The 27,269-nt window shown below is 41.3% G+C and overlaps 1 protein-coding gene across 1 annotated transcript in view; it reads right to left on the bottom strand.

The window, feature by feature from the left end:
* Window positions 1-17,022: 17,022 nt before the first annotated feature.
* Window positions 17,023-27,269, bottom strand: part of HECA (hdc homolog, cell cycle regulator) — a 43,936-nt gene continuing 33,689 nt past the window's right edge. Inside the window, exons 3-4 of the mRNA XM_043456941.1 lie at window positions 22,906-23,060; window positions 17,023-20,536 (exon numbers count right to left, since the gene is read on the bottom strand). Of these exons, the coding sequence (XP_043312876.1) occupies window positions 20,372-20,536; window positions 22,906-23,060 (320 nt within the window). The 3' untranslated portion in view covers window positions 17,023-20,371. The remainder of the gene's footprint in view (window positions 20,537-22,905; window positions 23,061-27,269) is intronic.

Genomic DNA, 27,269 nt, shown 5'->3' with positions numbered 1-27,269 from the left:
ATGTAAGTGTGTGTAGTTGTGTCTGAGTTTATGGCATGTGTGTGATGTCTGGGAACTGAAAAGCTGAAATGCTATACATGTGCTTTTAGGCATGTGGCTAGCTTGTTTTTATGGGATCATGTCTTGTTGCAGACTTCCGTTTACACAGCTAATCCTTTATTTTTTTTGCTTGCAGTGTCATTCTCTTTTGGCTGACAATCTGCCTCTGAACAAACAGGCAGGTGTGTAAGGCTATAAGTGGTAGTGGCTGCTAGTCATGAAATACTTGCACACACCACCAGCCCAAGGTGATATCCACCACTGACCCATGAGTCCATCCTCAGGCAAGGCTATGGGTACATCTGGGGACATTTACACGGACCTAATGAGACCTTGTGAGCAAGGAACATAAGCAGCAGCAGCACAAAGGCCCGGTCCTTCCGTATGTAAAGTAAGTTGCTCACATGGTCTCTATCTCTAAAGACAGGATCCTTGGAGGCAGCGTTATAATCTCTATCTCTGCTAAACCAGTTTCCAGCTGAAACCAACCCCCTGAATATCAAGAATGTTTCTCTGAACTAAAAACCAAAGAGATGGTCCCCAATCTGTTTGTGCCTTAATTAGTGAGTCAGAAGGGAACCAGAGTTGATTGCAGACGCTACCAGTCCACCAGTCATGCCCATGATTCATCCTTCGCACAGAGAGCTTTTTGGCTCTAATACAGTTCATCTCCCCAAAATACCTAGTATTAATGAGCTGTGCTGTCATAGCTGGACCATCTGGCTGCTCCCTTGTCCATTATTAGAAAACTGATCCAGAAGTCCTCCAATTCCATCTGGGAGTCATTCAAAGCAACACCCAAAGAAAGGAGAGTGAGATTTCCTTATAACAAATGAACTGCCTGTCATACAAGTTAACTGATGATCTTCAAAAGTTCAGGGGAACAAAACAACTAACCATAAATAAAATTAAAAGACAAGCACAGATTGGGAGGAGTTAGTCACAATAAGTACAACCAAGCATTAACATGCAGAAAACAAACAGAAATCCTACAAAGCAATGTAAACTCAGAAGAGTTTTACACTGCTGGGAGGATGGGAGTTCACAGAAGAAATGTAAGTGACTGAAATACATCAGGCCAACAAAAAGTATAAAACAAACAAAAAAAATACCATCACTTTTGCTCATTAGACTGACAAAAATTTAAATATTGGTAATGTCAAACATTAGCAATTCAACAGACACTTAAATTGGAGCAGCTTGCCTCACCCAATCATCAATTGAAGTGATGTGAAGTTGGGCTTCTGACTTGAAGAGTCTTCTACTTCCTATGATATAGAATTAGAGAGTCCCATCCCACAGCCTGAGTTTTTGCCAGGACCCTAGATCATTGCATGCTCAGTCACTTCAGTTGTGCCTGACTCTTTGTGACTTAAAGAGCCTGGGCTGTAGCCCACCAGCCTCCTCTGTCCATGGGATTCTCCAGACAAGAGTACTGCAGTGGGTTGCCATTTCCTTCTCCAGGGGAAGCTTCCTGACCCAAGGATCAAACCCACATCTCAGGTCTCCTGCATTGGCAAGCAGGTTCTTTACAACTAGCTCCACCTGGGAAGCCTAGATCATCAGCTCTCTAAACACCAATTCTGTTCTTGATGCCCCATAAAACTATAGGAAGCTTTGCTGAGCTTCTCAGCCTCTCAGCCACAGTTCAGATTTTTGCAAGTTCCTTGAGGGAGAAAACCAGTCCAAATGTCACTTCATTTCTGTTTTTTTCCTTTTCTTAAGGACCTGTCCCTTCAAGTTTCTGCTGCCTGAGTAGCACTCCAGGGCCTTCACAGAGGCATTTTATGTATTTTCTTCATCTCTTCTAGTTGTTCTTGGAGCAAAGAACAACTGCAATGAGTGCTTCCTCCCTTACCAAAAGCAGAATTCCCACCCAGCTTGTCTTCTGAGCATCAACTTCATCATCTTGAGATTCTGGAAATTCATCCCATTTTTTTTGAGCTCTAAAATTAAATGATTCCCTATGGCTCTCCTTAGAGTTTCTGTTTCTTTAAAGAACCAAGTTTAGGGGATCTGCTTTGTCGTTTCAGCTAACATTTTGATCTTTATTATCTAATACAATGAAAATATTAAAGATCAACCATAGTTGAAACCAGACAAAGAAGTTTTTTTCCCATGTGCCAAAGACTCTGAGGCCACAACCGGTCCGGTAGGAAAGTGTGTCATGATAAATGAATAGTGCCTACCCTTAAGAGCAGTGGTGGCCCATATTTGCCAGGCATTTGTCAGACACAAAGGAAATGCCCCACAAGTGGACTCATCTCTCTGAGAAGTTACTCTGTATCCATTCAGATTTTTAAAAGACACAGCTGATACCTCTCTTTGCAAGGTGGGCAAGGGTTTGCTAACATGGCAGATATTCATCCCATAAACGAAGAGATTGTTGTTGTTCAGTCGCTAAGTCATGTCGGACTCAGCAACCCCATGGACTGCAGCATGCCAGGCTTCCCTGTCCTTCACTGTCTCCCGGAGTTTGCTCAAACTCATGTCCACTGAGTCAGTGATGCAATCTAACCATCTCATCCTCTGCCACCCTCTTCTCCTTTTGCCTTCAATCTTTCCCAGCATCAAGGTTTTTTCCAATGAGTCAGTTCTTTGCATCAGGTGGCCAAAGTATTGGAGCTTCAGCTTCAGCATCAGTCTTTCCCACGAATATTTAGGATTGATTTCCTCTGGACTGACTGGTTTGATCTCCTTGCTGTCCAAGAGATTCTCAGGAATCTTCTCCAGCACCACAATTCAAGCATCAGTTCTTCAGCACTCAGCCTTCTTTATGGTGCAACTCTCCCATCTATAATGACTGGAAAAACCATAGCTTTGACTATATAACTCTTTGTCCACAAAGTGATGTCTTTGTTTTTAATACACCGTCTAGGTTTATCATAGCTTTCCTTCCAAGAAGAAAGTGTATTTTAATTACATGGCTGCAGTCACTGTTTACCGTGATTTTGGAGCCCAAGAAAAGAAAATCGGTCACTGCTTCTACTTTTTCCCCTTCTATTTCTAAGAAGTGCTGAGACCTGATGCCATGATCTTAGTTTTTTGAATGTCATTTTCAGTCATCTTTTTCACTCTCCTCTTTCTAAAGAGGAACTAAAGAGGCTCTTTCATTTCCCTTCGATTTGTGCCATTAGGGTCGTATCATCTGCATATATAATGTTGATATTTCTCCTAGCAATCTTGATTCCAGCTTGGGATTCATCCAGTCCAGCATTTCACATGATGTACTCTGCATAGAAGTTAAATAAACAGGGTGAAAATATACAACTTGTATTCCTTTCCCAATTTTGAACCAGTCATTTGTTCCATGTAAGGTTCTAACTGTTGTTTCTTGACCCAAATACAGGTTTCTCAGGAGACAGGTAAGGTGATCTAAGTAATCCCATTTCTTTAAGAGTTTTCCACAGTTTGTTGTGATCCACACAGTCAAAGGCTTTTGCGTAGTCAATGAAGCAGAAGTAGATGTTTTTCTGGAATTCCCTTGCTTTCCCTATGATCCAATGAAAGTTGGCCATTTGATCTCTGGTTCCTCTGCCTTTTCTAAACCCAGTTTGTACATCTGGAAGTTCCTGGTTCACCTAGGGCCAATGCCTAGCTTGAGCATTACCTGACAAGCCTGTGAAATAAGCACAATTGTCCAGTAGTTGAGCATTCTTTGGTGTTGCACTTCTTTGTGATTGGAACGAAAACTGACCTTTCCGAGTCCTGTGGCCACTGCTGAGTTTTCCGAATTTGCTGACATATTGAGTGCAGCACTTCACAGCATCATCTTTTAGGATTTGAAATAGCTCAACTGGAATTCCATCACCTCCACTAGCTTTGTTCATAGTAATGCTTCCTAAGGCCCACTTCATTTCACACTCCAGAATGTCTGGCTCTAGGTGAATAACCACATTGTCATAGTTATCCAGGTCTTTAAGGCTTTTCTTGTATAGTTCTTCTGTGTATTCTTGCCACCTCTTCTTAATCTCTTTTGCCTCTGTTAGGTCCTTACCATTTCTGATGTTTATCATGCCCATCCTTACCTGAAATGTTCCCTTGATAGCTCCAATTTTCTTAAGGAGATCTTTAGTCCTTCCCATTCTATTGTTTTCTTATACTTCTTTGCATTGTTTATTAAAAGAGATTAAAGTGAAAATCACTCAATCATGTCTGACTTTTTGCAACTCCATGGACTGTACAGACTTCAGACCAGAATACTGGAGTGGGTAGCCATTCCCTTTTCCAGGGGATCTTCCCAACCCAGGGATCAAAACCAGGTCTCCCAAATGACAGGCAGATTCTTTACCAGCCACCAGGGAAGCCCCAAAATACTGGAGTGGGTAGCCTATCCCTTCTCCAGTGGATCTTCCCAACCCAGGAATTGAACCAGGGTCTCCTGCATTAGGGGCAGATTCTTTACCAGCTGAACTAGCTGAGACTAGCTACCAGAGACTAGCAAAAACCAAATCCCAGTGATTCATGGTTTCCCATCACTTTGTTTATAAGAACTGAAGTTTGAATTAGAAATAGGGGACATGTTGTTGATTGTCTTAGTCTTCATACTGCTATACCAAAATATCACAGACTGAGTGGCTTAAAAACAATACAAATTTACTTTTCACATTTCTGGAGGCTGGAAAGTCCAAGATCAAGGTGCAGGCAGATTCAATGTCTGGTGAGAGCCTGCTTCCTGATTCAGAACGGGCCATCTTCTGGGTCTTCACCTGCTGGAGGGGGTGAGAAGGCTCTCTGGAACCTCTTTTCCAAGGGCATTCATCCCACTCATGAGGGTTCCACCCTTATGACTGAATCACCTCTCAACAGCCCCACATCTTAACACCATCACATTGTGAGTTAGCCGCTCACTGGTTCCGACTCTATCACCCCATGAGTCTGCCAGGCTCCTCTGTCCATGGAATTCTCCAGGCAAGAATACTGGAATGGGCTGTCACGCCCTCTTTCAGGGGATCTCATCACATTGGGGATTACAATTTCAACATGGGAACTTGGAAGAACACAAACATTCAGTCCATAACATTGCTTGAGACTCAGCTGTCAGAAAGTGGTAATTATGGTGACTATATATTCTACACCCCAAATAGAAAGAGGCACTGGGGGCTACTGCTCTTACATCAGTAATAAGATCGAAGGCTGGAAATCAAGACTGACCAGGAGGAGTCAGCTCATAAGTATAAAAATTATAATTCTGTCACTGGTTCAAAATATTCTTGATTTTCACTAAATTGGCTCCAAAATGGGGCTTTAGAGAGCTGGCCACATTGATGAGATTTTCCAGACCACAGTTACAGGAGAGAAGGGCCTGCCTGGACTCTGGTCTCAGCCTCCAAGCTGCTCCCGGACCCATCTGCAGGGAACCAGATAACAGACTCCTAACCTGCTTATTTCAGTCAGCGGTTTTGCTTCTTGCAGTGCCCAACCTCACAGATTCCAAAGGCCTTTACTCTGAACCTGCCTGCGAGCAAGGACAGTCAGCAGCAGCTGCCACTGCGCCGATAATGGGTTTATGCTGCTGCCGACCCAAGGAAGCCGCTTTGAGTTGACGATTTATCCGCATCCCTGCGGCCCAACCAACACCCTCCGCCATGGCTGCGGCACAGAGAGACCACGAGCGCCACCTACTGAGCGCTGCGCGCGTAGCCGGCTTCGCGGCCAGCAGGGCGGGCGCGGCACCCAGGGCGGGCCTGAAAACCACCTTTGTACAGACACTAAGGAGGCCTCATCTTCTGCCAAGGTTAGTCATTGTGTTTGAGGGTTACGCTGAAAAAAGTCACAAGGAAGTTCATTTTGCTCTGAACAAACTTGAAACTAAAGTACAGTTGGGATCCAGGCTGTATTCCACTTAAGTGAGCCAAGGGCAAGCCAGGAGCTGCAGAGTTTATAGCACACAGTTGAGGACTCACCCTCAAGGCGGCGGTGGGTGAGGCACCAGGGACCGGGAGGAATGATCTACACCAGACCAACAGCAGAAAGTGGGAAAGCTGCGTCTGTACTCCACAGCCAACACACGCGCTCACCGAGCTCAGCCACCATTCACGCCCCAGAGTCTACCTCCAAGGGTACGATCTGGGGGAGCCCGGGTTTTCCATCTTTCCCTGTGTTCTATCACCTCCGTCACTAAGCTGAGAAGGAGAAGTCATGAGGACTTCTTTACTGTTCTGTTTTGGTTTGATTTTTGAGTTGCCGATTGACAAATGATATGTTTGGAATTTTGTTCTCAAAATAGCTGCTTTGCAGATGCCCTAAGCCTGTCCTCTTGGCCAGCCTTTCTGAAAATACTGCCAGGAAAACTCTCAAAGTGTTCAGTCCCGTCCCTGTATTCACAAACTCCTCCACATATGCTAATAGCTCATTTCTGACAATGATCAATAAAATATGGTTTCAAATGTTTTTAGCACCTAATGACCCAATCTTACTTCCTCAATACATACAAACAATAGGTTAGTTAGTAAATAAACAATCTATTCAGTAAAAAACCCCAAACTGGATGATATGGTCATGCACTTTCGCAGCTGGGCAGCAGGACCTGAACACCCCAGGGGACCCTTCCTAATCCAATGAACTGCACAGGTATGCTTCCTTCTGCAGGAAGAGACCAGGTAAACACAAATAACAGGAAATGGGCAAAGAAGTATCATGTTGGATGCAAGATACACAGATTGAAGGGAGAATTTATTATTCACAAGCTAAACTTTCTTAGAGTCTCCCTGTTAGCTCAGTTGGTAAAGAATCCACCTGCAATGCAGGAGACCCCAGTTTGATTCCTGGGTTGGGAAGATCCCCTGGAGAAGGGATAGGCTACCCACCCCAGTATTCTTGGGCTTCCCTTGTGGCTCAGCTGGTAAAAAATCTGCCTGCAATGTGGGAGATCTGGGTTCCATCCCTGGGTTGGGAAGATGCCCTGGAGAAGGGAAAGGTTACCCGCTCTAGTATTCTGGCCTGGAGAATTCCATGGACTGTATTGTCCATGGGGTCACAAAGGGTCGGGCACAACTAAGTGACTTTCACATCACATCACATCACAAACTTTCTTAAGCTACTACTGTGAGAATTGCATTTAAGGCCCTGCTAAAGTTTCTGGTATTTTACTATGATTTTATTTTTGACTACAGTCCAGGTGGGCAATAACTTAAGGTATTAAATATATATGTGAGCTCATAGTTTTACCCATAAAGATTCAATCATCATGTTTTCCATCCATTCCAGCCCCCTTCTTTTTGCAAGGTTCTGTGCAAAGTCGTTTTGAAAACATGTTTCCAAACAATCATTCAACTGCTGACCCAGTAAGATTTCTTAGATGGCTTATTCTTTAATTCCTACAATTCAGTTCAAAGGGGGCACCTAAAGCAACTATCAGCTACTATAAATTCAAGTTTAACCATTAGGTGAGCTGCTGGGAGACACTTCTCTCAGTACCTTGAAAGCTTACTTCCTTGGCCCACATTAGAAATCCGGTCCAGAAATGTATACTTTCAAAATGAGCACAGCTCCACAAGCAGACCATTTACTTCAAGGCCTTTCTGATTTTCTTCTGTTGGGGTTGAATTATAAATTTTGAAATCTTTAAACTCATAATTAGTATCTTGTTAACTTAAATTATATTTAAACCAAGAAAGGGCTTACCCAGGTGATGCTAGAGGTAAAAGACCCACCCGCCAGTGCAGGAGACCTGAGAAACGCAGGTTCAATCCCTGGATCACGAAGATCCCCTGGAGAAGGGAATGGCAACCCACTCCAGTATTCTTGCCTGGAGAATCCCACGGACAGAGGAGCCTGGCAGGCTACAGTCCACAGGGTCGCAAAGAGTCGGACACACAAACCAAGAAAACTGAAAGTGTCCAAGTACCCACTCCAATCTCAAAATAGAGGCAGTTTTAAAAGAAAAAACTTCTCAACTGTTTTAAACATCATTCTTCTTTGACAAAATTATCTCTTTTGAATTTTAGAACTTAGCAATTTTGAATACACTTTTTTCCACAGCTTCAGTGATTTGCTAGAGATATTTTCTTAAAACTTTCAACTAATACAAACCCAAATATGCACATCAGCTTTAAGAGAAATCATAAGGTTTTTAGCAACAGAAACAGAATTTGCCTGTTACTTCCCTTTTAATTTTTTCACCCCCTAAAGCTATAATAAAACATTAGTACCTCTTACACTCAACATCATATAAATACTTAATGTTAAAATCCCAATTTCAAAAGAGTAGGAACCAGAACCTACATCCCATCTACCTAGATGACAGATTAAAGACATCTGGAAAATGATTGTGATTTCAACACAATTCTTCAAAAAAAACTCTTGCCTCCTTGCACATAATTTGGTACATATGCATTAATAAACCTGACAAAAATGTAAATGAGAGACACGCCAGGAGTGAAACTTCTCCTTCAGAAATTTTTCAAACTAGTAAAATTCTTCTTAATCAAAAAATGCAAATCTTATAAGTCAAATGCTTTGTTAGAATTTCAATTCATTATTTTAAGATGGATCTATATTTAAAATTTCATTTCAGTGTCAGGGAAGATCACAGATGACACAGTAATTCTCAGCAAGAATATTTTAGGTGTACAATCCTTGAGGAGTCTCATCCCCGCTCATGGAATGCCACCACTTCAGAAGTAGAATTCAGCAGTTTTTAAAAGCTGCACACAGCTATCAAATGTGACCAGTCTTCTGAACAATCATGACTCCTTTTGGCTCCTACCCCTGCACATTATATGTACTCAATAAACACTGAATTGACTAGCATTTAGCATGTCAAGCATGACGTGTGAAAGACAAATTTTAGTGAGATAGTCATAGCTGTTTAACACCAGAAATCAAGAGCATCTGGGATAGATGTTTTTTTTCTTTTAAGTAGAAATGGAGTCATTACTAACATGGTCATTTTAATAACCTCTTATGTCTGTTTCTCAGTGAAGTTTATAAATTCATGAAGCTATTAATTCATTAAACCTCACTCTAAGAATATTAGGAAGTTGGTATTTGTGTTTTCCTGTGGTAACAGAAAGCGTGACCCAAAAGGTTAAGTGATATGCCTGAGCGTGTAGAAGGCACAGTTTAAACCCAGGTTTCCTGCCTCCGAGTCCCCGGGTGGCTGAGTGAGTTCAGATGCCTGTTAGGGGTTACTGATCCTGTAGTATTTCAGCAGGTGCGTCGCAACCTTGATGCCTCAAGCTGGACCGGGCCAGTAGAGGCAGATACCAACACCACAGGGCATCACCCTGGCCAGCACAGTATGACCATGATCTGTTACTATCACACTCCAAGTGTTATCATTCGCAAGTGATGTTCACTGCACTAAGTCAGGAGTATGGATGCCAGCCTTCATGGGCATACTTGAGATGAAAAATATAATCACTTAGCACAACTGACAGGCCCCTGTCTGTTTTCACCATGAAGGGAGAAAAAATGGATTATTTCCCAGCCCAAGAAAGCACAGGTCTCAGTTTGAATCTAAACCCAAATAGGCATAATCAAACATGGCTTTAATGAAATGTCTAACCCACCTTACTAAATCAGATGTCACCTGTTTATTAGTCCCACCACCTTCTCACCCCCTTCTTTCCTTACTGCCTCACTGATGCTGGCTTTAGTTTGCTTCACACACCCACTGCTTTAGGCTGTGGGGAGGAATACTGACACTTCTAGGGCAGAACTCAGCAAACGTTTTTTAAAAGATGTTCACAGCTATTAAGATCTGCCTTCTGAACAAGTAAGCCTGCTCTCAAAAGCAGCTATTTTATGAGTCTGACATAAGGTGTGCAATTCCTCCCCTGGTATTAGAGAACTCTCAATATCTTCAGGAGCCCCTTAGGAAGAAACCTCCTGTGAAGCGCCCTTAGCATTATCCACTTTTGGCAAAATGCTTGCCAATGTGTGTGTTGTTGGGCCACTTTCCTCATCTGTAAAATAAATGGGTTGAGTCCATTTCTAAGGTCCGTCCTGCCCTAATAGTATAAAAATGCTTTCTGAAATAACATACATGATCAAAATAAGGCACATTTTTAGCACTTACTACCTGCCAGGGTATGTGCTAAAGCATTTTATTGCACTAAGCGCTTTATTTACATTCCTTCATTTAAACCTTAATAATACCCTTACCCCCAGGCAGACACTCTTACTATTTACAGCTGATGAAAGACAGCATGAGTGCTTGAGCAGGAGAATTGTCCTCAACCAACCTTTCCTTGGCCAATCTAGCAAGTGCACTGACTCCAGTTCATTTTGTAAATCTACACTGTGATGAATGACCTCAGCACTGTGGATGTTAGTAGCTGGTAGCTGCTCTTAGGCAGGGTCTCCATACAGTTTACCCCTGCAAAGCTGTGTCCTTATCAAGAGTTAGTCGTGTTTGTCCCCAAACTTGTTTGTGCCAGTTATACTTGGCACTGCAAAAATGTAATTTAATAAAAATAGTACATAAGCCAATGACATGTAATTATATAAAGAAAACACCATTTCAGTAACTCAGTAAGATGCTTTGGAGTGACAGGACAAATCATATACACACAAAAATGTTGTTGAGTATAATACACACAGGAGATAATAGTGTCAAAGATTAGGGGCCAGAAATCCCCAAAGTCAAGAGAGTTGGTAAATTTATATTGTTTCTCCTGCGCCTTTAAGTTCTCATTCCATTTTGAAGAAAAGCAAATGGGAGGTTTCTTAGAGAATGCATCACAAAAGGAGATTTTGCAAGAAAGGCAGCCTGGTCCTATAAGTGCCAGAATCACACGTTAAAACAAGCAAAAGAACCACATCTGCCCAATGAATGTGTATGTCTTATATACATTAAAAAAAAAAAGGTTGATGGTATATAAGTCATTGGGAGTGGGACTTTTGTGCTTTTTGAAGGGATCAGTTCAGTTGAGTTCAGTCCATCAGTTGTGTCCGACTCTTTGCGACCCCATGAATCACAGCACGCCAGTCCTCCCTGTCCATCACCAACACCCAGAGTTTACTCAAACCCGTGTCCATCGAGTCGGTGATGCCATCCAGCCATCTCATCCTCTGTCGTCCCCTTCTCCTCCTGCCCCCAATCCCTCCCAGCATCAGGGTCTTTTCCAGTGAGTCAACTCTTTGCATCAGGTGGCCAAAGTATTGGAGTTTCTTTGGAGCTTCAGCATCTATAATTCACATAATAAACTACACATATATAAAGTATACAGTAAGTTTTGACATATATATAAGAAGTCATCATCAAAATCAAGATTATGAACACATCTATCACTGCCAATGGAGAAGGAAATGGCAACCCACTCCAGTATTCTTGCCTGGAAAATTCCATGGACAGAGGAGCCTGGCAGGCTACAGTTCATGGTGTCGCCAACAGTCGGACACTGAGTGACTTCACTCACTCACTCATCACCCCCAAAAGGTCCTCATGCCTCTTTGTAATCATTTCATCTACCCTCCCCCTCACTGTGCTCTGCTGTCGTTCAGTCATGTCCAACTCTTTGCAACCATGGACTGTAGCCCGCCAGTTCCTCTGTCCGTGGGGATCCTCCAGGCAAGAATACTAGAGTGGGTTGCCATGTCCTCCTCCAGGGAATCTTCCCAACCGGGGATCAAACCCAGGTCTCCAGCATTATAGGCAGAATTTTTACTGTCTGAGCCACCAAAGAAGCCCTCCCCCTAATATTCCTCTTTCCATCCCCAGACAAAACTGATCTGCCAGTACAGGCTCATTTGCATTTTCTAATTCTACATAAATGGAGTCATAGAGGCTATACTTTCCTCCTCCTGACTTCCCTTTAGTGTAATTATTTTGAGACTCAGCCATGTTGCATGCATCAATAGCTTGTTCCCTTTTATTGTGAAGTACTATTCTATAGTATAGGTAGCCCCCATTTTGTTCATCCATCCTCCTGTTGATATAGACATTTGTGTTGTTCCTGTTAGGTGCTATTACAAATAAAGCTGCCAGAAACTTCTAACCAAGTCTTTTTGTGGACATGCTTTCACTTCTCTGGGGTAAATACATAGAAGTGGAATAGCCGGGACACAGAATAGGTATATGTTTAACTTTTTAAGAAACTACTGGCTATTTTCCATCAGCAGCGTGTGCTTTTTATGTCACATTTTTTGCCAGCAAAAAAAAAGCCTGTTTTTTCTCAATACACCTTTAAAGGTTTTTAAATTGTTTCATATCTGGTCAAGTTGAGATTTTTAAGAACCTCATTTTTAATTTGTAATAAAAGTTTACAGCTTGATTTTTTCAAAAAAAAAAAAAGTCAACAAACTGCAAGCACCTGTTAATAAAGGTCTTAAATAATTAAAAAAAAAAAAAAAAAGTCATTCCAATGGGTGTGTAGTGGTATTTCATGATGGTTTTAACTTGCATATCCCTAGTGACTAATGATGTTGAGTATCTTATCATGTGTTTGTCATTTTTATTCTTTTGGCAAAGCATTCAAATATTTTGCACTTTTTTAAAAGTGGCTCATTTGTTTTATTACTACATTTTGGAGTTATTATTTTCTGGATCTAAGCCCTTGTCTTCCCATTTGTGACTTTTTTTCCTTAACAATGTCTTTTGAGAAGCTCTTAATTTTAGTAAAACACAACTTATCTTTTCTAGATTTTACATTTATGATCCACCTTTAAATTTTTTTAATAAGGTAAGAGTCTTGATCCAAGTTTGGTTTTTCACATATGGATATCAAATTCTCCAGTTCCATTTGTTACATTATCTTCTCTTCACTGAATTCTTTTTATGCCTTTGGCAAAAATTAATTGCCCATCTATGTAAGTGTGGTTTACTTTGGGACTCTATCCTTCCATGGATCAAATTGCCCACATCTGTGCAGGCTTTCCTGATGGTTCAGATGGTAAAGAATCTGCCTGCAATGCAGAAGACATGGGGTTCAATCCCTGAATTGGGAAGACCCCATGGAGTAGCAAATGGCAACCCACTCCATTATTCTTGCCTGGGGAAATCCATGGACAGAGAAGCCTGGCGGGCTGCAGTCCATGGGGTCCCAAAGGGTAGACATGACTAAGCGACAACACTTTCCCTTTCCCTTTCCCATTTCTGTGCCAACTGTAGCAATCTATTCTTTTTAACTTTTTTTTTATTTACCAAACCAGCTCATGTCTAGGTTTGTCTGGGGGGTTTTACTGTATTCCTTCAATATGGGAGACCTGGGTTTGATCCCTGGGTTGGGAAGATCCCCTGAAGATGGGAATGGCTACCCACTCCAGTATTCTGGCCTGGAGACGTCCATGAACAGAGAAGGCTGGTGGGCTACAATCCATGGGGTTGCAAAGAGTCAGACACAACTGAGCCACCTTCACTTTACTATATTCCAGTGGTTAAGAAAACTGATAGGGAAGGGAAGGCAGAAGAAAGGACAAGATGGGCAGGTAGAAAAAAAATAAAGCAAAGGTATCACAACAGGTAATAGCACAAAGATTAGAAAAAGCTGACACTTCCCTTAATAAAAAGTGGCTTTTTCTCAACTCTGCCATCAACAAAGACCACCCCCCACCTAACAGAACTCTTATCTTATTCTGAAAGGTTATGTCTATAAAATAAACAGCATTAGATATTAATTCATTTATCTTCTCATGTATTATTCATCAAAGGCATATACCATTGTGTTTCTGAGCAGTATGAGATAACCAAGGTTGCTGTAACTTGTGCCAAAAATAAACTGACCTTTTAGATATCCTGTGCAGTCTTGCGATGGGCAATGTTCTGATCCCCATTAAGTTTTGTGAAATATTCCCAGAATATTTAGTCCCAGAATATCCTGGGACTGCCACCGTCTCAACTCTTGGCCCAAACCACTCTCTTCTGAGAGCCATGGGGTTCTTCTGGAGCTTCAGACAAACTCCAGCCCAGGGGCTTCACCTGGCTTTACTTTCTCCATCAACCACTTGCAGTGTCATCAGAGCCTCAGAAAAATATGTGATTTGTTGATGTAATAAAAAAAAAAATAACAAGAAAGTGTAAGGCACTGATTGCCAATCCATGGTTTTACAATCATTAGGAACGCCACTCATGATTAGTTCAAGAGGTAACCCCTGCACCATGAAGAAATATATTTCTCTCAGCACTACAAATAAACAGTGATCAGGTAGGGCAACTCCAAAAAGTCTGAAATACAAAGAGTACTGAGGAGAAACTAAACATGGAACATCCCAAGAGCAACTGTTTGAAAACTTAGAAAGAAAAACTCTGCCCCAGCTGGCGAGACCCAAGCTATCAAACCTGACAGCCTGACGTGTTTGAATCCAGAAACATCTTGAAGTCAGCTTCCGAGTGAAGAGTGATGGATTCTTAGTGTAGACTGTTACAATGTCACCCGACACTCAGACACAGCTCTCTTCAAGCAATGATTGATTTTAATGAAAGAACAGCAGTCAACAAATGAACGCACAAAAAAATGAGGGAAAAGACACAACTATTCTGATTTCAAATATTATTTCTCCTCTTTAGAAGTGAGAAGTGTTCCCGTTTGTTTTCTTCTTTCTGAAAACAGAAGCTGCTTCCCCACGTGCTTGTCACCCTCACACAGGGGGCTCAGCAAGCCTCTCGGAATTACTTCCATTTTAGCACCACTGCTGCTGAAGTGAGGGCTACTGTTCCTTTGAAATCCAGCACCTTGTCCAAGTGCTTCCCTATGGCTCAGTGGGTGAAGAATCTGCCTGGAATGCAGGAGACACAGGAAACGGGGGTTTGGTCCCTGGGTCAGGAAGATAGGCTGGAGGAGGAAATGGTAACCCACTTCAGTATTCTCAAAAATCCCATGGACAGAGGAGCCTGGCGGGCTACAGTCCACAGGGTTGCAAAGAGTCAGAGGCGACTAAGTACACACATGCCTTGTCAGAACAAATCCAAAGCTCTCTCTTAACTGAAAACAAAGTACACACTCACTGATGTCATTTTGAGAAACAGGAGAGGAAATCCAGGCTTAAATCCCAGTCGGCCATTAACTGTGCAGACTTATTTATGTAGATTTCAGTTCTCTGGGCCTCAGTTTATCTTTAAGATGAATAGAACAGTCGATAAGATTGAAACGAACAAATGAAAATAACAACACAGAGAACAAAACTACTGGTTACCAACGGGGAGAGGGAAGTGGGGAGGGGCATGATAGAAGGGATTAAGAGGTACAAATTACTATGTATAAAATATGTAAGCTTTAAGGATATATGGTACAGCAGAGGGAATATAGCCAAACTTTTACAACTGTAAATTGAATATAATATATAAACACATAGAATCACTATGTTGCACATGTGAAACTGATATAATATTGTAAAGCAACTATACTTCAACTAAATGTATGTATGCGTGTGTATGCTGTCGTGTCCAACTCTTTGCAGCCCTAGCCTGCCAGGCTCTTCTGTTCATGGAATTTTCAAGGCAAGAATACTGGAGCAGGTTGCCATTTCCTCCTCTAGATCTTCCCCACCCAGGGATCGAACCCGTGTCTCTTGCACTCCTGCACTGGCAGGCAGATTCTTTACCACTGAGCCACCTGGGAAGCCCCCCCCCCCCACCCCCACACACGCACAACGTGAACATGACAAAAAACACAGTCCTCGCTCTAAATTCTGGGATCTCTAATTCTATGACTGTTACAGCTATGAATTTTCTACTTTTAGGCTTATGGGGAATGTAATTAGATAATTCCAAACTTGATTTTAGTTATGATCTAAACTCTCAAACAACTGTATCAGAACCCCTGGCATGGTGTCCATCACCAGGAAATGGTGCTATGGGGCCAGATTCCATTTGGATTCCACTTGGATACTGACAAATGTAATCAGTGTGTGTACTGAATACCATGAGACAAAGTGCTTTATTTATTTTTGCTGTCCCTGAGACAATACCAAATTGAGCTTATATGAATTAATTATCACAGTGTCAAAGATTGTCATTAGAATAAAAAGTATTCTTTAAAAATACATTATTTCTAGTATATCTGCATGACACTTTACTATCTTCAAAAATATTTCATATTCATTAGATAAGGTTTATCCCAGGTATAGAAAACTGAAAGAACATAAAAAGAATAAAAGCTCAAGCAAAGCTTTTTTTTCTTCCAAAATTTAACTCTTTACTAAACAGCCTATAAAATTAGCAATCTAACTGCTGCTAAATTTAAGTCAAAGCTACATAAGCAAGATTTAGAGAAATGGAAACCACTAGGAACAAATAAAATTTTCCTCCATTAAACATAATTCTTAATAATCAGTTTAACTTTTTTTCTTTCTGCCACAGTAAGAACTATATGTTCCTTACAACTGCAAAGGAATTTTGTTGAAATAAATTACACTAGTAGCAATCATGAGATCCCAAGTCATTAAGGCTTTGAATAAATAAGATTTATATCTCAGATGTCTGTAGGAAATAATGGTAAAACAAGCTTAGAATCCCCTGGAGACTCTTTCCTCACCCTCCTTTCCACATGTTATTATGTACTCTAATGATTTTGTGGATTTCAATTCTTTGACTAAGAATAATATGTGAAATGAAGGGAACAAGGAAATTTGAAACATAAAATAAACTAGATCACAGTGCCTCAAGTTAGCAAGAAGTTTAACAACTCAGTTCTCATTTTCTTATAACGAAAAAGGATATAATCTAGTCTTTTCATTATGCAAATTGTTACAGGCCTAGAAACAACAACAACAAATTGTAGAACAGGATTATCTACTTAGTCAGATATAATTCCCTATAACCAGAACAATAATTGTGGATCATCCACATGGAACCAACTCTGTTATGCAGAATGCTTGTTTTGTTGTAAAGGGAATTTGTATGTGATGCATCACTTTTAAACAGCAAAAAAAGTTCTGAGTCTTTATTAGCTGCAGTAGTGACTTTGAAATGGCTACATGAATAGTGACCAAACCTTTGGAAAGACGTCTATATTGTCTTTTCTGACCAAACAATCCCAAGCTCAAAAACCTAAAATCCCAACAGAAAATAAAGCGGCACGCTAAAGAGAGAATACAATATTAGTTTCTAAAATTTTATTATTTTTAATACATACATTTCACAAACAGAAACCTTCTAACACCACACAATTCCAAATGTTTCGGTTTTATCAACATTCTTTAACTATTTACACAGTCTTCTCTCAACCAAAGTGCAATCCAAGACATCTTGACAAGAAATCTTTACTGACAAGAACGTATTTTTGAGCTGGTGTTAATGACGCCCATCCATTATGTTTTCTTTCAATGACCTGGAATAATAATAAAGTCGACAGGACACAGAGATGAGTTGGGTTAGGCAGTATCCTTTTACAGGAAGCAAAACATGAACGAGAGCACCTTCTCCTCACCTCCTCCCCAACAATGACCCAACAGCTGCCACCATGAGACCAAAGAGAAGAGCAAACTGGAGTGCCTGACCCGGATACAGGAGCAGAGACTGTGTGTTTAGCACTGATCTTACAGGACAAAAAGAAAGATTTCAGCAAGTTAGTCTGGGTGATCTAACAAGTTACATTCAAAGTTTTTCTGTTAGTTTTAGGATTTAAACACCTAGGGATAGTCTTTCCTGAGGAGTTAATTTCCCCCCAGACAGATATGAAAATAATTTTTATTCCCAAAATGAATACACTTCTTTTACAAAAACTGGAAATTAAAGACTGTTTGGAGAAAGCTCTTTCTTAATTACAATGGGATAATTCAGCCCACTCCCTAACTTCACGGCCATAGGTGTATCAATTGCTTCAAATGCAACCAGAAAATAGAAGAGAGTGAAGAACTGAGCTAGCCTGAAGAGAAGATGACGATACGATCAGAAATAGTCATCCCACTAAACTAAAGCAGGTAATTTTATTTGTTCAAGGTTTAACTCTTAAAAATAAATGATAAAACAAGTTAAAGTAGATAAAAATTACCTATAAGTGGGTTCATGTCATTGAACACTATCAGAAAAACAGAAAATGGACCTTTTGGGTGACTAATATCCTTTAACATCTGAACCTCAACCAAAATAATCATCTTTTTTGGTACATTCCAATTCTTATCAAGGTACTCAGAGCAAAGTACTTCTAGAAAGTACAATAAAAATATTAAGGTCAGCAGATTCCAAAATAAAATTTATTCTTCACATGGTTGCATACTCAATTATATTTTATTCTCAAATCTGCCAAATTTTCCATTTTAGTCAAGAATGCAATGCCGTAAAGGCATTATCAATTTAGCACCCACAGAATCCTAACAGAACCATCAAAACAAAGGCCACAAGCAAATTTTACTCAATTATAGTGAAACCTCCTCATACTTATTTCTCCAAGAGTAGACAACAGTGTTAGGGGAAAGTGTTGAACACATCTGCGCTTGCACTAGTTTTAGGCTGAGGGGCATGTAGGTGACCTACAGGTAAGCTTTTAAGCTTCAGAACAACAATACAAGCAGGTTTCTCTTTAGAAATTTAGGTGGGTTAAAGAACAGCATTACAAATATTTTACTACTCATTTGAAATTCAGAAATAAAATCCAATGGTACTCTGAAAAGACAAACTCCTCAATTTTTTTATACCTGGTACATGACAGAGAATCAGTAAGGAAACAGCTGATTCAGTTACAGTTTTGTATATCAAAGACAGCTTTGCAAGAGCTATGTCCTATAGACCTCGTTTCCTTGCATCAAACACTGTCAGACCAGTAACAACTTTCTGTGTCATACGAGCGTTGAGCATCTCCCCCCACTGTGAAATACTCTTCAGGTCATCAAACATCAAACTACATGTGGTCAGCCAATTATCATCATCCAAACCAAAGACGAAGAGTATTAGTCAGACTCTCACAGTCGGCTGTGTTCCTTCAAACAAAACATCAAATATTCCACGTAGCAGAGCTGAAACTCACTTGCAATGATGCTTAAACACTTCTGAGAGGAAAAACAACTGTTTTTTCTGGAGGGTGAGGGAGGTAAATGATATAAACTAAATAACAGAAAATATCCACATAACCCCAAATTTAGTTACCCATAAAAGGATATTCTCAGCATCCTTATAACACATATGTGTATTATAGTTGAAATTACCAAATTCATTTCTTGAGAAATCATATTCCAATTCCAGTTTTATAAAGATATGGGGTGTCAGTCTATTTAAATCAGGAAACTCTAATAAACAGAGGCTGTATTTTAGAAAGCTCAATGCTCTGACTAACAAAGTTCTATAAATTACCATCTTTTTCACCAGTGGTAAGGTATCATGGAGATCTTCAGAATAATCTATTCTCAAACATATTGTTATGCATTATAATTGGTGATCTTCCAAAATGAAACACTTTAAAAAGAAATACTAAAATTATTCTTTTCCTCAAAGCTTCACAAATAATTTTTTTCCATTCCTTCTGAAGGTCAAATCTTTGATTTTGGAAACTCAGCACTAACAGAGTAAAATGCAGCCATAAGCAGTTTGGGGGGAAGGTAAGTGTGGCAATGATTGCTTGTGAAACTCACCAGTTAGGGTCTGTGGCTGTGAGATTTACCTGTGAGAAGAATCTGACATCAAATGACACTTCGCCAGTGTGAACCTATATAAATCAGTACCGCCCACATCATGTTATTCATGGAATTCTCCTTACAAGCTTGTTTGACCAACCTCAAAGACACAGTTCAAATGACTGGGCTCTGCCCTTGCGCCCTCGGAGTCAGTGTGCATCATTTCCAAATTCTTCTAGCATATTCTCTTTGTTACGCGTCAGTTTTACCTAAAAGTATGTGCAACACCCATTGTTTTCCTGTGCCTTTTAATTCGGATATCATTTTCAGTATGAAAACTGGCTGCTAGAACACCACAGGGACAGAACCAGGGCTCCGGTCCTTCCCGGTGACCTGTCAGTGGCGGAAGCTGCAGGGCAGGGTGTGCGGCAGGGTGCCAGACTAACGCGGACGAGCGCACCAGCAGCTCTCCAGGCACAGCTTACATTCACTTGTCGCATGTTTTCCCCAAGGCCCAGAGAAGACCTAAAAGCGGATCTTTAGACAGTTATACCTTAGTAAGAGTTTCTTCCCAGCTCCTTCCATGCTCTCAGTTTATGACCATGTGATCCCTTTCCTAAAGTCACCCCATCCTCCCCACCACCCTAAAAGCTGCCTGAGAGACTCTTAGTGAACCGCTCCCCCAAGCTCACAGGAGTACCTGGCTGGGCTCTGGTCATGGCCACAGACTAACACGTGGGAGTCAAGAGAGGGCAAGGGGCAGGCGCCCTGGAAGTGGCAAGTACACAAAGGAACTCTCCTTTCAATTAGAAAAGAAACGAATGTCACAGAAGGCTTCCCTAGAAAAGATATGTAACAAAGTAATACCAATAAAATAGCTATTACTAAAGCAAAGCTTTCATCAATAAGCTTCAAGAACTTTGAAGGAGGAAAATGGCTTCACGAAATGGTAGTCCAGGTTGCCACAGTGTGGACACTGCTGGACGTTGCTGTACTCGGAGAAGTACTGCATGCCAATCCGCACGTCGATCACCGGCTTCCCGCAGTGCTTGCAGTTCAGGCGGGCCTGCGGGGGGACACGAGATGCCGTGAGCCACACTAGCCCTCTGCCCCCCAGCGTTGCCGACCAACACTCAAGACTGCTTACCTGGGAAACGGATCAAGAGTTTAATAAAGCATCCTTTATTACCCCAAACAGAGTGGGCAGAGCATCAGATAAGCAGGAGATATCATACAGGCAAATATTTACCCATCCGCCTAATAGATTAAAGATTCTTCATTTCTCTCCTGATGTGCAGCACTGCTTATAATTACTCTACTAATGGGAAGAAACCTGTACTGCCTAAACTTCTCCAGTAAAACACCTAACAAGCGAAAATCTCTTCCCTGTGGGTTTTAAAAAGTGGCTGAAACCAACCTCTCTCATCCGAACCTGCATGAAATTTCTTTGAAGATTGTTTTTGAGTTTATTTCTTAAATGTATATACATTTTTCATTCTACTCCTAACTATACTTCTGCTTTCTTTGAGGTAAAAATAAAATTTCCCTCAAATACTCTAGTAAAATTGAGGATCTGGAAATAAGGGCCAAGTTTACGCTGAGGCTTATGGAACCTGCAAGAACACTGTACCTTCATCCATGCCCTGGCCCCCCTCTATTAGCACCAGACCTAAGCTTTCAGCAATAGGTCCAAGGACTTCAGTGAATAATAGGAAATTATAAAGCAGCATCTAACATTTGTACCTTTCTCAGTGAACATAGTTAATTGATTTTTTTTAAGTCAAAAAATTTATTTTTTTTTTAAGTCCACTCCACTAAGGGGCCAGAATAAAAAAAAAACAAAGTGTCTGGGATTAAATTGTTGTAAGGAAGAAATAAATGGTGAGTAACAACAGGCTGGGTGTGGCACGATACCACTCTGCTTTTCTCCCTGAAGATAAGACAGCAATCCCAGGGCCTGTCAGTGGGGAAGTAGAAAGAGCACCAGGCGAGGAGTGACAGAGGTGTGTGGTCATGCTGTGATACGTGTGGGTAGACCTGGGGAGTTCTAATTGTTCAGGCCTCCACTGCATGTGAAAAATAGAGTCCTTTCCAGTGCTAGCCCTCTTACGAGTTATAGGCCCACACATTCTTTCACTTCCCTATTTCTTTAAAAGGTAACTGGTGTGTGTGGGAGAGAACTCTTCCTTTTGTTTCTCTCATCTCAAGAGCAGGCATCAAGGTACACTGAGTATTATAAAATGCTACAAGGAATAACTATTAGTAAAAGACAATGACATCTAATTTCCAAGGCTAAGTTTTAAAATGGAAATGTGGTCTGTGTATGAGAATAGCATAAAAGCAATCAATTATATCTAGAATCAGATGACAGGCTACGAATGACCATTCAGGGCTCTCACAACTACATTTCTCTTCTAAGATCAGTAGTACAGACACAGAAAGACTGAAATACCAACCCCGTCAACTTCTTCATTCAACCAACACAGCTTATCTTCTGAATAAATTGCTAATGGTAAGGATGTTCTCTTTATAAAAATCAAATCATAATGCTAAAGATATAAAACTATTAATAAACCACTGAAATGTTTATCAGGTGTTTATATTAAAGGCTTAACCACTTAAGAGGAAAGGAAAATAATCTCTCCAGCCTGTAAATATCAAGGAATTATACAAAAAGCATTTCCTTTTCCAAAGCACTTGGAAACAAATCAAGATATTTCCAAGGATTTTGTTTTGTCTCCTGTTTCTATGGACTTATTTAATGCATTTTCACATGCTAATACTTCCCTCTTTTCCTCATGACAGCTAAATTTCAGATGCTTTCTTAGCATCAGAATATGCCTCCCCTTAGCAGAGCTTTAAGGATTACAAATCTTTCCAGTCAGCCTCAGACACATTCCATGGCAGGCAGATCCTATATAAACTGCACTGTCCCACACAAAGGAAACAAAGAGAAAATCCTGTCTACGAGAGGAAGTGAGACTTTCTTCTTTCCTTTTAAATGACAACTTTTTCTTACATCTAAAGCTTTAAAAACTCTAAGTAAGCAAGAAGAAAACTAAAGGAACCATTGAGCATCCTACCCCATCATCCAGAGACAACCTCTAGTAACAGGCTAGCAGAGTCCTTTTCATGTTCACTTTTTACAAATCAAAGTGTGCTTTTCTGCCATTTAAGATATGCTTTTTATGACTTAAAAGACTGAAACTATTTCCCACAGAATTATACATTATCCTGCAAGGTCCTGTTTAATGACCACCAAGTATTCCGGGAACAGCGGCCCCCCTCACCGCTGGACTCCTGGAGGCCCTTGGCCGCTCCTTCCTACGAGAGGTTCTGCGCGCCCTCCCACCCCTCCAGCGCCGCCCCAGGACTCTCCCATGTCCCCGGGGACAGAGCCCAAGCCCCCCGCTTGCCCCGCGGGTCGTCACCAACCTGGCAGCATGGCGAGGCGGCCAGGATGTCATAGGTGTACATGGTGCCCAGCTGGTGCCAGCTGCCGTCCCATCGCGACTTACACTTGATGCAGATGATCTTGTGCACACCCTCCAGGCAGTCCACGCACACGGCATACAGGTGCATGAGCCTCCCTGTGCAGAGAAGACAGGGGCTGAGAGGCTGAGAGCAGTCCCCTCTGGTCACCAAGGGGACTAAACAGTCGCTTACGTATCAGTTATGAGCCAACACTTCTTCATCTGAACAAATATAGAAAGCAAAATAGATGGTACACATCATATATCCCCAAGTTGTCCTTTTAGAATAATGATGGATTACCAACTACTGTCAATGAGACATGTACTGTAAGTTCAACCTTATTAAACACTGGCTTCAACTCACTTTTCTGAAAAGTGCTGCCAAGTTTACAATACGTATATCCAAACTCATGTGACCAAGCCACAGAGGCTCATAACCAACCTGGGATCATGCAGGACTTTCTGCTCAGAGGTCTACTGTGGAATATGGAGGCTGAACCAGTAATGCTGGTCTGTGCTCAGGGGTTCTCATTGTCCCCTCATAAAAAGCCCAGAGTCTGTCTTGGTATTGATAGCCCAGAATTATGCCACAACCAAAATTACTACGTTAACCATTCTTGCCTCCAAAATTGCTCAGCCATCACCACATCCAATTTAGGAACCAGAATTATATCTTACTTGTGTTTTTTTCCAAAAGGAGTTCGATGTCTTGTTATTTACTAGGCTCTTGAAAGTCGCAACCTCACCCCTCTACCATTTATCGATACCTAATGCTTATAAAGGAAAGACATCACCCTAGTTTATATGGAATGGTTTAGGTTCAAATCAGGAAGAGTTAGAATGTCCAGCACCAGGCAACAGGTAGCAGCCACAACGTGCTCTCCTCGTGGGGATCAGGGTTCCACTATGCTAAAAAACACCGTCAGCAGGACACATGCTCCCACGCGGTTTCTTATTCAGAATGTGGGGCCCACTGCCATCTTTTCAGTGGTTAAGGGCCAGCCTGCTCCTTACCCGTTGGAAAGGGATATATACAGTACTTATGAGGAAACCTTTCATTTCATTCGTTTACAAGACTCTCTCCACCTCTGTGAGAACTATGCCCTCCTTGAAGGTGCAATGTCTAGCACGGTATCTGGAACATGGAAAGCACTCCATAATGGTATGTTGCATGAACGGATGGAACATGTCAACAGCCAAAGACATTTTAACCTTGGCGGCCTCTGCCAAAAATGGGATGGGTGACAAGAGTTTCTTGCAATACTGCCCACCTCTGCTCTGTAGTGTTCTGAAAATAAAATGATCTCACATGCCATGCCCACTCAGAGTGGCCGAGGGCATTTCAGGATGTCAGTTCAGTATCCAGCTGCCACTGGAAAAGGCTTCATTTCCAATCCCTCTCCTAGACTTACTCACTGCAGTTCTCCAACACTCAAAGACACCCCGGTGGCTGGTTGGGGCAGGGACAGATGGAGAAGTCACATGTTGGTAGCAATAACCACTATGATGAAGTTGACAGTGAACCTCACTGAGTGCTTACCCAGGGCCTGGCACTGTGCTTGGAGGCTATGTGACTCATTATTGTTATTCCCACTTCAGATAGAAGGAAGTAAAACTTACTAGAGCTGAAGTAGCTTGCTCAAGTTCAAAAAGATAGTAAGTAGCAAAGTCCAGTCTTAAATTTCTATCTGACTCTTAACCTCCACTCTACAGCATGGGAATTCCTGGCTTGGACTGAGTCTCTGGATTTGTTTCAATTACTGTTTACACATTGTCCTAAGTACTGAGAATTTAAAATTTCTAAATCTATTCTAGGATTGTGAATTCAAACAAATAGTAGATTTCTGTTGTTCTAAGTGGTAAAGAAGTACCAAAAGAAATTCTTAAGTCCATCTTATCAGTAAATTAATAAATTATTAAATCTTCATAAATGATCACAACTAAGCAAAAGCTTCTTCGTCTGGAAAAGTCAGGGAAGAGGAGCTGGAAGCTAGGGACGACAGTGACGGGGACAGGCCCCAGGGCAAGGGAATGACAATCCACAGGATCCACCACTGGAAATAATACAATATTTCAGGAGCGTATCACCAACTGCAGCCTGGAATCTTACGGCCTGTAATGGGCCTTTCTACTGGAACTGAAAAGGCTTTGAGGAATACATGGTTGAAACTCTGGAATGGAAGAAAGAGTGACACTGGCTTGTTATATAAAAGACTGCACAGACTGCTCTTAGATGTGGCAATAAAAACACGGACATACGCCAAGGCCCCACTTGTGCACTGACTTGTCGGGTACTGATAAAACACCCAGATCCTCAGATTTTTATTATCAACAATCAAACTGTTCAAGACCTTTGTGGTACACACCTAATGCACTCATTATCTGTGGATGTATATGTACTTCAGGTGTGTACAGACACACGAATTTTCAGGCTATCTAATTTTTACCCTTCTCATCCACTCTCTGATGGGTATCCAAGATCAGTCCTGGGCTCGGTCATATACTCCTGCTTTTCCTTCTCTTTTCTCCCCACTCAAGAGCTCTTCCACTCTTTTAGCCACTAACATTATAAATAAGCTTCAATGTTCATCTTAGGTGTTTATTTCTCATAGCACTTGTGAGAGACATCTCCACACAAAAGTCCCAGCATCTCTTCAAACCCAATACACAAAAATGCCTCATCTTCTTTCGTCTAAGGCCTGGTCCCTTCCCCAATTTTCTCCACTCCTGTTCATGATACCATTTACTTTGTCTACACTAAGAGTGAGCCAACAAGGACATATCTTCATGCTCCACAGTCAAGCTGTCTTCAAAGCTGTAATCTTCCCTTTAACATAACCTCTTACAGCTATTCCCACCTTTCAATCTCCACTGTCACCACTCGGCTGGTCCCTTTTCTCCTTGCATCTAGAATGGAGATTTAAGTTACAACTGCATAACTTCCACCCCTTGCAAACAATTTTTCTCCCAAGCTACCATTGGCTTTTAAAAAAAAAAAACTTTGCTAAATTCTTCAACTCATCAACATGGCAAAGCTCTTTGTTATGGCTTGAAAGGACATCTATTATCTGTTCTCCACGTACTTTATACTCATTTTCCACTCGAGAGCCTCTGCTCCAGCCAAACGGTTCTCTCAGTTCTCTGTCTCCTGACCTTTTTATGAACCATCATTCCTTTGCTCACACTACTCCTTATCAACAAACACCTGACGTAGTAGTTAGACCCTGAGTTTATCAAAGTCCAGCACACCTCCTGATCTGTCTTCACACTGCCTCCTTTGACTATCCAGGTCAAAGTGCCCCCTTCCTCCTTGGAAATGATAAGATGCTGCTGTATGTACATAATAGCCAGGTGATACCACTTCCACAGGTGAGACTAGTGCCTTAGGCCTGGTAAGTTACATTTTTATAAATGCATCTTACATCCTAAGATTATAGACTGATGAGTAGCAAGAACTGATAGTACCCAGTTCAAGTATGCAATGTGTAAGTCTGGCTGGTTGATGAACTGACTAAATGAAAGGAATCTGTCCATCATGAATAGAAAAAGGACAACTCTCCTCTCTTGTACCCTATACCCTTGTATCCTCATTCATTTTCATGAAGAATACTTCCAGTCATGAAATGATGAAGATGTTTCCATCTTCTTTCCTCTATAATTATCCCTGCACAGTAGAAAGATCATGTAACAAAATACAAATTCCATCTTCCATGAAACAATGACATACTTGTAACTGTGAACCAAAATATGAGGTCAGAAATAAAATGGAGAAATAGTAAATGGTGCAGCTCTGAAACTGGACAAAAAGCACAGGGGAGGTTGAGATGAAGTGCTAAAGGAGAAAGAGTAATTTATTACTAAATAACCACACAGTGTATACTTTCATCAAGAAGCAGAGTCTACTGAATGATCCCCAGAATTTGGGATAGCCTGACAGCTTATTTTGAAGAACAGAATGTGACTGAAGTGAGTTACTCAGTCCCAAGCTTAAGTCTCAAGACGGAAAGGCCATGCAGCTCCATTCTCCCCATCTTCACTGCCGTCCTGAAAACAGCATGTGAAAAAGCCCCGGCTGGTCTACTGGTGCATGAAAGGATGTATAAGCAGGGATAAGCCATTCTAGCCAAGGCTCCCAAGGTCAACCAGTCTGCCAACTGCGAGACGTGTAAGATGCCATCCTAACCAACCAACTCATAGAACTGTGAGAAATTATAAATCATCACTGTTTCACACCACTAAGTTTCAGAGTGGTTTGCCCAATAACAAAGGCGAAAAGACATAGACGAATAGGTGAAATTCCAGAAAACGAGTAAGACCAAATTCAGC

Source organism: Cervus canadensis, chromosome 33, assembly GCF_019320065.1.
Source record: "Cervus canadensis isolate Bull #8, Minnesota chromosome 33, ASM1932006v1, whole genome shotgun sequence".
Taxonomy (NCBI): domain Eukaryota; kingdom Metazoa; phylum Chordata; class Mammalia; order Artiodactyla; family Cervidae; genus Cervus; species Cervus canadensis.
The sequence above is the reverse complement of the archived record's forward strand: the minus strand, read 5'-3'. Positions and strand labels throughout refer to the sequence as shown.